At 36.7% G+C, this 17,572-nt stretch overlaps 1 protein-coding gene across 8 annotated transcripts in view; it reads left to right on the top strand.

Annotated features, from left to right (window-relative positions):
* Arap2 (ArfGAP with RhoGAP domain, ankyrin repeat and PH domain 2) overlaps positions 1-17,572 on the top strand; it is a 163,565-nt gene that overhangs the window by 97,424 nt on the left and 48,569 nt on the right. For all 8 annotated transcript variants that reach the window (XM_005074391.4, XM_040747092.1, XM_040747090.1 and 5 more), the window contains 2 exons: positions 12,959-13,122; positions 17,125-17,337. In XM_005074391.4, the coding sequence (XP_005074448.1) occupies positions 12,959-13,122; positions 17,125-17,337 (377 nt within the window). The remainder of the gene's footprint in view (positions 1-12,958; positions 13,123-17,124; positions 17,338-17,572) is intronic.

The following is a 17,572-nucleotide window of genomic DNA, read 5'->3' as shown; positions in this document are numbered from 1 at the left end:
AGTACCTCCCCCTCCTCCTATTTCTCAGTTAGAGAATAGGATATTTTGTTAAAGTTCTTAAAGGAAAACCATTATCTTAATATTTTAGAAATTCCTGTTAATGTAAACTCTGATAGGCTTTCATCACAGGGTAATTTTTTTCATATGTCTTATGACAAAGTATCATGGTGGATTTTTATAGTTTTCTGTAGACCTGGGAGATTGTCATTTAGGCATACGATAGGACTTGGATGATTGTAGGTGTATTTTTAGGGTCAGTAACACTACAAATGGCCTGTGCATGTGAGCCATTCATAGCTAGAACTTGATTTCTTGAATTCATTTGACTTTTCAAGAACTATTAATTAAGCATCTCCTATGCATCAGGATACTTGACTTGTTATGGATAGGTTTATGTGAAAATGAACAAGTTCCCTGTCCTCATATAAATATGCCCTCATAAAGCAAGTATGGTAGTGGGCGATATGATACAAATCAGCAACAGAGCCCCAAAGCAAACACACAAACAAGAGCCTCCTCTTTATCATTGCCTATCATTATAACTCTCTGAAGAAAAATGATCAAGTTAATGAAACAGTGAATGAGAACAGTGTTCTGTGTTAGTGATGATGAGAGCACAGACATTGTGATGAATAAATATCTGCATAAAATGAGGCATCCTGTGATGTGACACATTCAATGCTGTGTCCAGACATACAGTCACTGGTAGTCAAAGATACTGTTACATGTCTGTGCTTGTCATGCACAAAGGTGTTGTAGCTCATGGGGGAGGATAAAAGAGTGAGAAAACAGGAAGGAATTATTTCAGTCATATCACCAGACTCTGATCATACAGGACATTACAAGTAACATGATGTAAAGATAAAACTATTTTTTTATTCTAAGTATGATAAGTGACTCTAACTGGAAAGTGGAATTTATCTCATTTATATTAAAAAAACTCTTCTTCTCTGATTCCTGATGAGTTACTTTGGATGACAGGAGTCAACTTTAATGTCCAGTTACAGTTTTGTCACAGAGTCAAGCAAGAGTTGTTGAATATATCAGGAAAGAAGATGATGTGTTGATAGATTAGATCAGTGTTCTTCACAAGCAAGGGTGGCTCCAAGTTTTTATTCCAACAGTTACCCAAATTATGGTACTAGTTTTGAGCTAATAGTTCATGTATAGTAAAATTGGATATTTGCAAGATTGGAACAATTTATTAAGAGCTCATTTTTGGAAATAGTAATGTGGAGATGTGTGTTAGCAAGATGAAAATTAAGAAATGTGGAAGTACTAGAGTAAACAAAATATGGTGATTCATAGCTAACTCATTTCCCTTGTCTCACCCTGAGAAGTTACCATTTATAACACAGACTGCATTTATTACAGTTCACATCTTAGTGAGGACAAACTTTCAAAGATGTCTAGAGGATAATGAGATTAGAGTGATAGGATATTTGACCTAGGAATTCAGTATGTGCACAGTTTCTTTTATGATGGCCTGGACTTGAATAAATTCAAAGGATAAAAAGAGATCAGAAAAGAGAGGGATTAAAGGTGTAAAGGTCCAAACATGAAACAGTTATTCCCAGTTGAGACACACTGAGGAGAGCTGATGGATGGTGGGGGCCATGGAACTCACTCCCCTTGATATAGGAATGTTGTTTTGAGGACTGGAGGTAAGGGTGAGTCCTGGACTTATTTTAGTCTGAGTGACTGCATGAAGAGTGTGCACATATTCAGTTGTCTCACATTTGGCTTTTTAATTATTGCCATGACTGTTGAAAAGTTGTTTGAATGTTCTGGCAAAATAACAACTTTATCACATTACGTACTTTTTCACTCCTTTGCTTTGTTAGATCTCTTGTAAATAGTGACTATAGGCTTAAAATAGGGCTTGGATGACTGATAAAATTTTTTCTTTGGAAATAAACAATTTTCAATTACTCATGTTGATGTAGAGATAGTGTAATAAGCCAGGTTCAGGCAAACCAACCAATTGCAAGTTTTAACCTTTAGTTTTTTGTTTCTGTTGTTTGTTATTTTGCTATTAACACCTTCAATCATAGACATGAATCGTAAATAAATTTAATGAATTAATCTTACATATTCCCCATCCCTGTATAACTTTGTGTAAATCCATTAATATTTCTTAATGGCAAGATGGAAAAAGAATTCTCTGAACTGAAAAACTTCATAAATTGATAATCACCCACTGCATATAGTTCCATATATATATATACATATATATATGTCTTGATAATTATCTCTATATGCATATCATCATGAGTGTATTTAGAGAGAGGAATATTGCAATAATATTTTCCACACACAGAGCGATTTTTCTCTAAAAAGCTCTAAGCAGAAGGTAAAACAGATGGCCTCCCTTTAATTTGTATTCTTTGTGTTCTTTAAAAACTACTATTTTAGAAAATAAAGCTTTCATGATCATACTTAAGCATTTCTTGTGTGCAGGTTGAGGTTGTTCCTGGAATATAGAATCTGTGTCCTTTATAATGCCCTGTTGGAATTTCTTTGTGTAAAAAAAAATCATCATGGTTTGAGTAGATTTCATGTTAACATACAGACGAAGAGGTCAGAAGGCATTTTCCTAGACAGTTGATCTCCACTCGACTGCAATACTCAATGGATTACAACACCTTTTTCTCAAAATTAGAAACTGTTTGTGCTCGTTAACCCCAGTCTCTGAGCATGTCTTTCAAATAAGCTCCTTTCCTTGCTGCCTTTGTTTCCCAAGGCTGCCTGCACACTTGCCAAGATACTGATCACTGAGCCTTTACTGAAAGGCTTTGGTTATATTAAACATAGGGAATAAATCAGCTGTGTTATCAAAACAGGAGCGAACGTGGTATGTTTTGTTCATGTTTTGTTTCAGTCCCTTGGCTGACCTATAGGAAAGCACATTGTGCTTGATGGCTCCCAAGGCTGACTGCATTTCAGTTTTAATTGCAAATCCCAGACATAATGAATCAGACACTGGGGAATAAAGACCATGTCAGTATGTTCCACAATTTTGGAACTGAGGACTTTGCTCAGTTTGGAAGATTAGTACCTTAAATTTAAGTTCCTTATTTTCTATTAAATTATTTTGTATGTGCTTCCTTTCCCTTTAGAATTGTGCTTTGTGGGAGAGGTTATGTTAGTGATCGTCCTGAGGCTAAATTATCTTAAAGTGGTTTCTAAATTGTGCATGTAATTGCAAATTAAACAGTAGCCCATTGCCCACAATATAAGCTTGACTGCTTTTGCAAAATTTGTGATTTAATTCTTAGCAATGAGTTCATCAGAATTTTGCTCAGAAAAAGATGAGATTCTTTTCTTTACCATACCTACATATATTTTTGAAGCAAAGGACTATTCTATTGTACATTTAAAATGATTTTATGGTAAAGAGAATTTAGATGAATGGAGTATGTTTTTATAAAAGATGAATTTTGAGTATATTTGTTTCACAATTTGTGTTCATGCAGAAGTGTCTCAGTACAGTAGTGTATAAAAGGTTGTGGAGAGAAATCTGTCTGTATTGGTTCATGACTGTACCCTCAATACTTGAAAGGCTGAGGCAGGGGGATTATAGTGAATTTAAGGCCAGCTGGGGCCTACAGAGTAAGACCTTATCTTACAAAGCATGAATAAATTAATAAATTTGTTAATTAATAAATAGTTGTAAGTGAAGAAAATGTAGAGAATATTGAGGCTCTCTTTCATGGTATGTGTGAGCAGGATAATCTTCCCCAGAAAGAAAAAGCACATTTTTACTAGATCTTGATACCAGTAGAAATACAATGATGGAATTAAGAGATCAAGGTTTTCAAGAGTTAGACACTACAGCCTTAGAGAATTTGTGGGGACTAGGAGCAGATGCAGTCCAAGTAGGACCTAACCTTGATAACTTGAAGACAAAATCTGAGCCAGTGGCTTGGGAAGATAAGTGGATGACGTATTGCACTTCCAGTTAAATTAATCCTGAAAAATTTCAGGACCTTTTAAAGAATGCAGACATTATCATAAAGAACATTTTAAGAGTTATTGTTAAATGTGAGGATGTGGGCTCATTCTTCCGTCAGTGAAATATCAACAATGCTTCGAGCAGACTTGCAACAATTTTTTTTCTCACATTCCATGTGCCAGTGTTGTCTGATACTGTGAGTGATGAGAGTGGAAAACTAGCTCATCCTCCTTGAGGAATCAGGTGGCTTGAGGCTGTTTACTGGGGTCTAGGCTTGAAAATATGCAATCTATTTATAATAATATTTTAATTCATTCTTATTGATGCTACCTCTGCATGTGCATATTTTCTTCATAATTAGCCTTTTTTTTCTTACTAAAACTCCATCTCTCTAACCCATTTTCTTACAAGAAGGAGTAGAAAAAAAGTGCCTAAAGTGAAATGTAGATGTTAGGGTCACATTGCTAAATACAGTGTGCCAGACACCTGTTTCTGGCACCATGGGATCACTCACATGGCACATGTTATTCCTCTTTAAAAAACTGGAAAGCTTGACAGAATAGAGGAAGCAACTGTTCTCAGGTTTTATAACAGTTGGTTTTTCTGGAATGTGATTACAGAAGGAAAGGAATCAAATGAGGTGAACCCTCAGGTGGTCTGCACTTTCTCATACACTTATGGCAGAGAGAATGGGGAAGCCAGGCACAATGTGGAGATTTCAGAGATAGGAGACCTGTGAGCCTGACTTCACAGGAATGTCAAAGCAGAAAGAAATATGTAAAGCTTTGATGTCTTTGTCGTAGTTTTCTTTGTGCCCTTTCCTCAGGACTTACCTGTACACTTGTAGAGTGGACATCTAAGAGGTCAGGCACAAACACCTCCTGGAAGGCACAACAAAGGAGATCAAGGGGATGCAAATTGGACAGGAAGAGATCAAACTACTTTTACTATTTGCAGATGATATGATAGTTTACATAAGAGACCCAAAAACTCTACCAGGGAACCCCCGCAGCTAATAAATACTTTCAGCATAGAAAATCATTAGCCCTACATATACAGATGATAAAAGGCCTGAGAAAGAAATCAGAGAATCATCCCCCTTTACAATAGCCACAAACAATGTAAAATATCTTGGGGGTAATGCTAACCAAACAAGTGAAAGACTGTGTCACAAGAACTTTGAGTCTTTAAAGAAAGAAATTAAAGAAGACACCAGAAAAGATGGAAAAATCTCACATGCTATTGGATAGGTAGGATTAACAAAGTGAAAATGGCAATCTTACCGAAAGCAATATACAGATTTAATGCAATCCCCATTAAAATCCCAGCAAAATTCTTCACAGACCTTGAAAGAATTTTCAACTTTATATGGAAAAACAAAAGTCCCAGGATAGCCAAAACAACCCTGTTCAACAAGGCAATATCCAGAGGCATCACCATCCCTGACTTCAAGCTCTATTTCAGAGCTATAGTCCTGACAACAGCTTGGTATTGGCACAAAAATAGACAGATAGACCAATGGAATCAAATTGAACACACTGACATTAACTCATACATGTATGAACACCTGATCTTTGACAAAGAAGCTAAAATTATACAATGGAAAAAAGAAAGCATCTCCAACAAATGGTCCTGGCATAACTGGAGGCTGACATGTAGAAGACTACAGATAGATCCATGTCTATCGCCATGCGCAAAACTTAAATCCAAATGGATCAAAGACATCAACACAAATCTAGGCACACTGAACCCATTGGAAGAGAAAGTGGGTGGCACCCTTGAACGAATTGGTACAGGAGACTGCTTCTCTGAACACAACTCTAGTTGCATAGACACTAAGATCACAATTAATAAATGGGACCTCCTGAAACTGAGAAGTTTCTGCAAGGCAAAGGACACAGTCAGCAAGACAAAAAGGCACCCCACAGAATGGGGAAAGATATTCACTAACCCCACATCTGACAGAGGGCTGATCTCCAAAATTTACAAAGAACTCGAAAAGCAGTCTTGAAACCACCAAAGGATCCAATCAAAAAGTCGGTTACAGATCTAAAAATAGAGAATTCTCAGTAGAGGAGTCTAAAATGGCTGTGAGACACTTAAGAAAGTGCTCAACATCACTAGCCATCTGGGAAATGCAAATCAAAATAAGTCTGAGATACCATCTCACTCCTGTCAGAATGGCTAAAAAACCTCCAAGGACAGTTTATGCTGGAGAGGATATAGAGAAAGAGGAACACTCCTCCACTGCTGTTGGGAGTGCCAACTCGTACAGCTATTTTGGAAATCAGTATGGAGATTCCTTAGGAAAATGGGTATCAGTCTACCACAAGATCCAGCAATTCCACTCTTAGGCATATACCCAAAAGATGTACATTCATACAACAAGAATATCTGTTCCACTATGTCCATAGCAGCATTATTTGTAATAGCTAGAACCTAGAAGCAACCTAGATGTCCCTCAACTAAAGAGTGGATGGAGAAAATATGGTACATTTACACAATGGATTAATATTCAGCGGAATAAAAAACAATGGAATGTTGAAATTTGCAGGCAAATGAATGACACTAGAAGAAACCATACTGAGTGAGGTAACCCAGTCACAAAAAGAGAAACATGGTATTTACTTACTCATTTATGGATTTTAGACATGAGTCAGGGGAGTGACAGCATACAATCCCACTGTCAGAGTGTCAGGGAAACAGAACCTTCATCCAGCTACTGATGAAAGCAGAGGCAGATACCCACAAATACTGAACTGAACTCCAGGAATCCAGTGTCAGAAAGGGAGAACTGATGGGCAAAGGAATTAAGACTGGCCTCGTTTAACGCACAGAAACAATTGACCCGAACAAGAGGGAGCTTTTGGACCCCAGATTGATGGCTGTGTGGAAAGCATTGGACTGACCAGACCCCCTGAATGTGGGTGTCAGTGAGGAGGCCTAGGTAATCTGTGGGGCCTTGGGTAGTATTTATCCCTGGTGTTGAAAGAGACTTTGAGTGCCCATGCCACAATATGGGATGCTCTCTCAGCCCGGACTCTTGTGGGAGGGCCTATGCCCTGCCCTGGATGAATTGACAGTCACTGGAGATCCACCATTGAGGTCCTCACCTTCCCTGGGGATCAGAGTGGAGATTGGGTGGGGACTGGGGGACCTGATGGGGAGGGCAGGAGAAGAGGGGAAGGAGAGTGGGCTGGAATTGATATGTGAAACAAGCTTGTTTCTAACTTAAATTAAAAAAAAAAAAAGAATTTCAAGACACATCCAGTACAGGTCTGGATTGTTGGGAATTACCTAACATGTCAACAGTCCTGTGCTTGATCTACCATACTGAAATGGAAAAAAATCAGGAAGGATGGGCATCAAATGTGCATTACCAGAGGCAGTGTCAAGAAGAAACTTAACTCTGGGTCATGTACTCTTTAAAATAAAATGGAATTCTTATAAACAACTCATAAATGACATTAACACTTATGATACAATGCAACAATTCAGATGCTTGAACTAGGCAATCATGTTCACGCTTTATTCAGCATTTTATTTGTAGGTCAGTATGATAAACTTGATAAGAAGCACTAATATTGGAATGATAACTGAAATATAGTTGCAAATCTTGAAACTCGAGTTGAAAATTTAAATCTGTAATACCTTTTTCACATTTTACAAACTTTTAATTAGGGCTTGATGGCTTACCTCTCGTATTCAGCAAGCACCTCAAGGGCTAAGGCAGGAAGATTATGATTTAGAGGCCAGCCTAGGTTATATATTAAGTTCTAGCTAGTCCTTGTCTGAACCCCACCAGTCCTTCAAGTTAGAAAACGTGTTCTACACACATTAAGAAAAAGAGACAAAAATCAAATAGTTGGTAACTAGAAAAATTAATATAAACAGCAGTGAGTGGATTGGTTAAATAGGGTTATGATATCCTCATAAAATACAATAGTCAATTTAGAAAATAATTTAGCCAGATTATTTTTGTGTATGTATGTCTCTTATATATGTGTATTTGATTGTATGTGGGTACATACATTTACATGTGTTGCTGGAGTGTGTAGAGGACAAAAGTTAGCTTTGGATGTCTTTCTTTATACCTCTCGACTTTATTTACTGAGGCAGCTTCTCAGACTGAGCCTGGAACTCTAATATTTGGCTAGCCTATCTATCCATTTTGCTAAGGAATCTGACATACTTGCCTCTTAGGAGTCAGTTATGCCACCATACCTATTTCCTTTTACATGACTGCTTAACTTGGTCCTCACTTATGTGGAAAACACTTTATCCACTGAGTCATTTCCCCAGTGACAGTATTTTTTAAAATAAAGTTAAAGTATACTTAATCTAGATTCTAGCGAATTAGCTTTAGCATATTTACTCAAAATACACTACAACATGTAGCCATAACAGTACAATGGTTCAAGTCAGCTCAGTTTCTAAAACCAAAGAGTGGGAAGGGAATAGGTGTTCTCTAGTGAGTGAATGTATAATCAAAGTATGTTGTACACTTATGCATTGAATACTAATATACAATATAGCCACATTTCAAGAGTATTCTACTGATTAAATGAAACTAGATGCCATAGTGTAACAGCATAGTCTATCTTTTATAGGAAATGATCATCTAGGAGTCTAATATATGATGATAGAGAACTGACAAGATTTGTGATTTGTGTGTGTGTGGGTGTGTGCGCGATGGATAAAAGAAAGGATGCACGACAAAGAATTATGTGGGAGTTTTGTAAACGATGGAAATGTTTTACTTATTGATTTTGGTAGAAGTCGCATGGGAATATGCATTTGTAAAAACATTTTGACCACACAATTAAAATGAGTGTATTACAAATCTAATGAGCAAATGTCACTCATAGCAGTAAAATGTTTCATCTTTTCCCATTAGACACAAAAAGCCTGCTGTGGTGATTAATGTGCTCTTCTTTGAGAGTATCTTAGGAGGCAGAAAGAAAACTGCAGCGGGCATTTCCAGGTATCTTAGAGCCATATCCTTTGCAGCTATGAAACACTTTGCAAGGCAGAATATACACTTCCTCTGACTCTGTCTGCCTATCTCTCTCTGTGTCTGTCTTTCTGTCTTTCTCTCTCTTGAAGACATGATAATTCTCTGTGGAGATCAGGCCATCTTTGAACTCAGGGAGTTCTGTCTACTTCTCTTTCCTGAGTTCTGGGATTGAAGGCTTACACGACCATACCTGGTTTGATTATCCTTTAAATGAAGAGAAATAGATCTTACTGTGTTCCATTAGATCAAGTTCCAGGCCCCTTCCAGTGCTGTCTTTGATCCAGCTTCTTCAGAAAATCATGTTTTGTGATTCTGTCATAAAAAGACTAAGAAGAAGTGTCATTAATGCTATTTCTGTAACGAGCATATCTTGGAACTGAAGACCAAGAATTTAGGTTTTCATTTCTTGAGCACAGGATCATGGACTAGGTGATAGTTGGCAGATTTAGAAAGGTATTCTTGGCAGTTGCTGACTGCAAAGGGAGATGGAGTCAGTTTTTCTGAGGTGTGGGTCCTGAGAGGCGAACCATCTCCAGTAGATGGCTCTATATCCATGCACATATGGGCAGCACTCAGCGGACTCAGTGGGTTTAAATGAAAGACAATATGAGGGTGGGAGTGAAAAGTGATGGCAGGGTGGGTAGAGGAGAAATTTTAGGGGAGAAAAGGGGGACAATTTCATCAGAACAGATTATATGCATGTATAAAATTCTCAAAATGAAAATAAATGAATAAAAACCTAGCTTCCCAGTCCTTCCTCATCCTTGGGCCTCAAACAAATACCTTCTATGCTTTAGTTTGCTTTTCATAAATGAAGAGCTGGCAGACAGATTTCCCTTTTTCCGGTTCAAAGCTCAGTGCAGAACACAGGTGACATGCTTCAGAAGTCTGTCCCACATGGCTGGACTGTAAGTAATGAGTGAATACTTTGATTTATATCATTTGTTTCTTACAGCTTTTTAAAACAGGACCATAGAGGAAGAGAGAGACAAAATATTCATGAGTTTTCTAACTAGAGACAGTTTGATGTTTGGGGAAATATGACAGAATTTATACTTCAGAATTTATACATGGGTGTAATGACATATTCTTTGTTCTGTACACACATTATCCAGATATGTAGGATAATGTATTCCAAGTCAGTTGACCTTTCCCAAATTTGGCAGATCTAAGCTTATGTCCGTTTTTCAGATGCTCTAGTAAATATGATTAGTGCCAAGCACACATGCATGCCAGAGGGACAGAAACAGATTTTTGACTTCACTTCAAATTATGTGCTTGTTGCAGAGTCTTGTGCTTGGGAATTGTCAAAATATACATGTTAAGTTTCTTTGTACATTTTGGCAAATGTCTTTTCAGAATATCTGTGCCATATATAAAATACTTTGTCTTTTTACATACTCTTTAGTTGCATTTTAATACTTGGAAAATTTTTGACATGATTGTTAATCATGTATATGTATATACATATATATGTATATATATGATTGCTAAACTAGTTTATGCATATTGTCTCTTGCAATTTTTGCATGTGTTATTCTTTAATGATTGATATCTGTATTTTGCCGAGGACATGAAGTTTTAATTTTTCTATAAATGCTTAGGCTATTCACTTTTTAAGTCATACTTACGGTGTATGGCATTTGCTTTAGGTATTTATGGATAAATTTGTTTTTTTATACACTCTGATTTATTGATTGCTTATTTCAAGAGACTTCAGGTTAATTTGAGTTGACTAGACTCAAACCAGTATAAACAAAAATTCATTTATATATTGTAGAAAACTGCCTACCAAACTTCCTTATTAAAAATAAAATATCTTTATATGACTGAGATTTATTTTGAGAAATTGTCAATTATAATATACAAATCTGCTATGATCAGAGTTTATGAAAATAACTTTTTCAGATATTGAGTACACAATTGAATTTTTACCTGAAATTCTTATTCAGAATGTGAAATGGTAGCTTAGTAACACTGAAATTTAAAATGTTGGTAAGCATTTACATTGAAATGTCTTATGATGCTTTAATAAGTATGTCTCGAGTTTAAATAAGCAACAGAATGGAAGGTTGTTGAACCCATGCAGTTAAATGTCAACCATCCCATGGGCTGCAGTAGATGATATATTTTAAGATTCACTGTTTGACAAGTTGACACAAGAGTTGACTTGTCATTACTTGTTCTAGCCCTGGCTAGTTCACAAGCAGACAGCTAACTTTCCATTGTGGGATTTCTCCTGACTAGAAGGAAAAATCAGAGTTTGAAATATTCACAGAGTTAGTAACAGGGCTATATTGGTCTTAAAGGACCATTTGTACATTTTGGATTGTTTCATGGACTACTAGAATAATTACACTTGGATTTTCGAGGATTTTAAGTCATACTGGCAACTGAATTATGACATACAATTATTAAAATTAAAATCAAGAAAATATTAGTATTTACCTGAATTTAGAAAAAACAGAATTTTAACTAGTCATATATATGAAAGGCTTTCCTGATTTTTAGATAATTAGCTGTGCTATCTTATGTAGACAAAAACTCAGGTAGGATGCTTTCGATGATGTACACTACATGGAAAATCTAAAGGTCTACAAAACTGTTAGACCACTGTCAGAATTCTTCAAAGAGAAAATTACAGAATCTGTGGGTCCAGGAAGTTGTGGTAGAGTGGAAAATGAAAACAATAGATGAAGATGTCAGAAAGCAAGAGCCAAGGATTTATAAGCACAAGGGCTAGCAAAAATTAATTCCTGCAACTTCAGAGTTGTGTTAGAATGCTGTTGTTTACTTTGTCTTCCTGGAAGAGCATTGCAAGAAGAGAGAAAAAAATACAAAAGGGTAGTATATTTCCTTTTTCTTTTAAACTGATAGGCAGTGATGTTCAGAAATGTGAGCAATTTCATTCCTTCTCCCTGACTTCCCACAGAAGCCCCAAGATTTCATCACCTTGTTCTTCCCTTACTGTTGCTGAATGTGAAATATCCAAACCTTAGCTAAAAACCAAAATTGAGTAGTGTATCTTTAGAATAAATATACTTGAGATGCATTGGTATTTAATTCTTTATGTTTTGTACTGAGAATAACATTTGGAGATACATATCAGTAAATTCCAGAGCTATCAGTCTTGGGCAGAGACCAAAGTACAATTTTGCTTGCCTATAGAGACATCAGTAAGTACCTGAGAGCCTCACTGGGGTTACATCATTGGCTGGGAGAAAGCATCTGGGAGCCTCACTGGGGTTACATCATTGGCTGGGAGCAAGCACCTGTGCAGGCAAAGATGAGATGTTACAGAGTCAGAGTGGAAAAAATAGACCACGCTCATGAAGACCCTTCTGTTGACAAAACAAAAGGTTTAAAGATATGACAGTTATCCCAAACTGCTGTCATTAGCCTCATCTTGTTGACATGATGATTTGGTCATAGTGAGGAGTAGAGACTAAAATGAGGGCATCAGGAAAAGAATTCTGCCAGGTGTTTTGGTGACCTCAAAGGGAGGGGAAGTTCTGGAGTAACAGAGAAGAACTGCAGACAAGGTGAATATTTCAGATCACAGGAACTGGAAACACACACACACACACACACACACACACACACACACACACACACACACAGAGAGAGAGAGAGAGAGAGAGAGAGAGAGAGAGAGAGAGAGAGAGAGAGAGAGAACAGACATTTGTGATGGTGCTAGGTGCTATTACTGTTTACCTCAGTGGCTTTCATTAAGTTATTTAGAGATGGAATTGGAGAGCTAGGAAGTTGGAAAAGGAAGACTGCATTGATATGGCTTCCTCTATTGCTATGTGGGACAGAGAGACAACTGGTGGATAGAAGGTAAAATAAAGGGTTTCTTGTTTGTTTGTTTGTTTGTATAATGTGTGAGACAATATCACATTTATGTGGAGTTTAGGGTAATCTGTGTTGGGAGTAATTTTAAGTAAAGAAAAATTATAATATGAAGTGCTTTTTAAACTTCACAGAACGCTATACATCCATGGGCATACCAAGTTGGATTTCACAGTCTGGCATACTGCAATTGAAAAAGCAGCAGGTACAGATGGTAACGCATTACAAGATCAGCAGCTCTGCAAAAATGACGTGCCCATTATTGTGAACAGCTGCATAGCATTTGTTACACAGTATGGTACGTATCACGGGATGTTTATTCAACTCCTAGAACTTAGGGTATCCTTCTTACTGCTTCTAAGTGCTTCCTCCGTTGGAACGAATCAGTGCCTTTTCCTTTGGTAAGGACACCAGTGAGAACTAAAAGCACAGTCACTGCTCCCACTCCTCGCAGGGACACTCATTTTCACTAGGTAATGATTTCTCACAGCTGCCTTAGTTTAATGTCTATGAAGATGCTACGTAACCCGTTAAACGAAATGGCATAAAATGTATATAAAAATAGTAAAGGCAGGTTTTATTGGTAAAAATTTGAGAACAAAGCCAAGAGTAACTAACTGTGCTTAAGTGACAGTTTTTAGAAATAGTAAAAGACTTTGAAGATCACTGGGGAGCAGAAAGGGGATGGGATAGGGGATCAGTGGGGGACAGGGTAGGAGGAGCGGGAGAGAGAACTGGAATTGACAAGTAAAACAAACTTGTTTCTAATTTAAATTAAAAAAATCAGAAAAAAGCTATAGCATAATCTGCAAATTGATGCCCTTTCTGTTAGTAAGCAAAAACTATGTTGTGTTTATTTCATTAAGCATACAATAGTCAGAAGTTTATATTAAGGGTGATCATTCATTTTAATGATTGGATCATTTGCTACAGATACTTTCATGAACAATAAGCAAGCAAAAATGTTTTTATCTATACCTACTTGGTCAATTCTCATGTGCTAGGGCAGGCTTTTAAAGTTTACTTATAAAGTAATCTATATCTTCATATTTATTTTCAAATTATTATGGATCCACAAATGATATGTACATACCTCATTTGTATAAAAGATGTGTATAAAAGATAGAAAGTATTCATTCATTCATTCAGCTCTTGGTTCAAATCCAGGGCCTTGTGCAAGCCAGACTAGTGCTCTACTGCTCATATATTCCTTGATATGCATTTTGGTTATAATGTGTTTTTTACCTTTTCACAGATGGATAAATGTCCTTATGCAAAAAAAAGATGTAGAAAAGAATAAAATGATAGTATTTTTGAAGTTGTATTAGCTTTCTAGTCTCTTAATATTATAGGTTTTTGGGGGTGTTTTAACTTGAAAAGGAGACACAAATAGGGAGAAAAATGTAGTAAAAATATTGTGTTGTTAAGCATGCAGCTAGAGTGAGCAGTTCCCCTTGGATATATTCAGTATTGATTGTTCATGCTCTATGTATGCCAAGGCTATTCAAATAATCATGTGTGTGGACCTTATTACAGGGCTTTTCTTTTTTGCTTCCATAGTGAGCTAACATATTTCTTAACAGCTGTAGTTCTCTTTATGTTTGAGAACTCCAAATGGTTGTCTTCATATAGTGTGCTCATCCATGTTAGCTTGGCTGCATTTCACAGGGATGTGAGGGGCATGTACTGTGCTAGCAAGGGTATAAGCTCACAGGGAACTTTCACCTCACATTAGTTTCATAGTGGCATAGCATCTTTTTAATCTGATAAATGATTACAGTAACACAGATAGTTCTAGTATAACCAATTTGAAAGTTTCTCTGGGGAAATCACAAGTTTCCCTGCGGTGTTTATTTGAATTTAAAATCATTAAGCCCTAGGTTATTTCAACTATATCTGTTATGTTTTATATGTTTTAAGAGCTTTATAACTAACGCAAAGTGTATTAATTTCTGCTTTAATGTAATAAAGCCTTAATTGTTTAAACTGTAGTAGAATATAAACCTTTATGTTCTGTGCACTAGCATAAAAGTTTGATAGGAACTTGGATGCTGCACAGTGCTCACAGGATGCAAGTATTTGCCTCAGAGTCTCTCTACAGTAGCAATTATTTTGAATGTCTTAGGCTCTGTATTAAAATATAAAGGACGATTTTCTGTGATCTTCATGTTAATATTTTGAACCTTACCAAGTTCAAAATGTATTATGGATTTAATCTTTAAATCGTGTATAGTAATGAATTCTTAGAGGAAGTTATTTCAATTTATATAAAATGATATTCAATACTTTTAAATAGTGAGTGTGTGTGTGTGTGTGTGTGTGTGCGTACGCGTGTGCCACAGCACATAAGTGTATATAAGCCAGAGGACAATTTGCCTATGGGTCCATTGGACCAAATTCAAGATTCCAAGCTTGGAGCAAGAAGCTGCTGAAGTTGTTTAATTCCTTGGTATTAGTAATACCCTCAGCATGGACTGTTGTGTCTCAGGCACATAGCTAAAATTAATTTGTCGAATTTATTTATCTTTTCAGTTAGTAGTCATTCACCAAGTGCCTTTTGAGTTTTCCCATGTCATGTTCCGGTCGGTTGTGAAAAGAAATCAAGACTTAATTTTTGATTCCTTGGCTTCTAGGGGCTCATACATTGATGGTTCAGAAATAGGCACATGGGGAGATAGTAACATCTTGGGGCATAAGATTCTGTAGTAGAGAGGCTCATGGTTTTATAGTGTGCATGGAAGTTTCCTACAGAGTAGAGGGTGTATAATAGATAGCTTCATGTTTGCCTGTTTAGGAAAATGTGTGTGTAGTTCAGTGTGCCCAGAGTGTAGTGTTCAAGGAAAGGATATATACAAGAGGCATGAGATTAGACCAGCTCTGGTAGGTTTTTAATGCATCATTATAAAATTGTGTAAGTTTTCTCTGCAGGCATTAGGAAAATTGCATCTAGATTGTTAGGCTTCTGACAATAAGACTAACACACCTATATAGTATCACATCATCAACTTTGTGAGGACAAATTGATCTGCAGAACAGGGGCAGGAGCTATATAATGTAATGAGGAAATTAAGACATAGACAATAGCATATAAACAGAAAGAAGAGTGAATTTTTTTGCCAAATTTAATGAAGTTAGTTACAATGATTCTGACTTGACTTAAGGTAAGGAAAAAGTAAACCCATCCATTGAGGTTAGGGAGAGGAATTTAAAAATATGATTGGAAGGGAAGCTGATGAATGGAGCAAAAAATCAATTCCTTTAGGTTTTTATGATTTCCTATGAGATTATGACTGGTATATGTGTCTATCTCTGTGTATATATGACTCTGTGTGTGTGTGTGTGTGTGTGTGTGTGTGTGTGTGTGTGTGTGTGTGTGTAGAAATTTTAAGACTTAAAATCCAGGTAAAAACAGGTAAACCATATATGGGATGATAAGGAGGGAAGGTCTACCCGGAGAATTTTCTAATGTGGAAAAAAAGAGACTACAAGTGAGACTGGAAGAGCCCCATGAACAGAACACTGGGAAAATAGTCCTAGACAGAGAGAAAAATACATGTAAGGTCATGATTCCATGCAAAGCCATAAAATTAGCAGAATGTTTCAGCAGGTTCTGAGGGCTGTCATGTGCTGCAGGTGGTGTCATTATCCTAAAACTGAAGGGCATCTAGATAATACCATTGATATGCTTAATAACAGTGTTCCAAATACAGGAGGTTCCCTTTGGAGATTGTACAGGAATATGAGCACATAGAAAAAGGACCTTGAATTTATCTTGGTTTCACATGGAGAAAGATTTGGGGAGGACCCAAAGCTTTTGTTTGTGTGTATCACTACCACCATCGTTTTCCACCCACATTCTGCCACTAATCCCTACTTTGACTTTTATGAGACAATGAGCTGGAAACATTGGGCAATGGTATAGGTAGACACAGCAAAAACAACAGACAAAATATTTGTTGAGAATATGAGGAATATATACCCTAGTTTTATACTATTCTTCCAAATGTAGGCAAGCTTGTTTTCTGAGAATATGGAGAAATTCACCATCAGGTAAAAATACCTTTGAAAAGGATAATATGGAGAACTGGAGGGAGACCTGTGGGAGGTTAGCTGAGGCTGGGGATCTGGTGGTCTATTTGTAGGATTCAAATTTAAAACTGAGGGTTGCAAGGTCTTTAACCTTATGTCTGATGACTTATTTTGTTCATGATCCCCATGGAAGAATCTGTTCTGTTCCTAAGATATCAAAATAGAATGGCTACAGACATTTCTCATAGAACTTTCTACATTTTTATTACAGGGTTAGGATGCAAACACATTTATCAAAAGAATGGTGATTCTTCACACATAAGTGAACTCCTGGAGAGTTTCAAAAAGGATGCCAGGAGTGTTAAGTTGCGAGCTGGAAAGCATCAACTTGAAGATGTGACGAGCGTGCTGAAGAGTTTTCTGTCTGACATTGATGATGCGCTTCTCACAAAGGAGCTCTATCCATACTGGGTCTCCACATTAGGTAATACCCTTGAGTCAGGACATCATGCCTGCCTTCTAATTTAATACTCAGAGTTTTCTTTTAAGTCTCTGAAAACTACTGAACAGTTGTTTGTTTCTCTTGTCATTTACTCTACCTCTTATTAATATAACTGACAAAATTTTTATCATTTTCTAGGGAATCCACATAATAAGGTAAAGTTACTCCATATGGAATCTTAGTGGATGAATATATTAATAGACCAATGGTTATTTAA

The sequence above is a fragment of the Mesocricetus auratus genome, unplaced genomic scaffold, assembly GCF_017639785.1.
Source record: "Mesocricetus auratus isolate SY011 unplaced genomic scaffold, BCM_Maur_2.0 Super-Scaffold_100006, whole genome shotgun sequence".
Lineage (NCBI taxonomy): Eukaryota > Metazoa > Chordata > Mammalia > Rodentia > Cricetidae > Mesocricetus > Mesocricetus auratus.
This window is presented reverse-complemented; position numbering and strand designations above follow the sequence as displayed.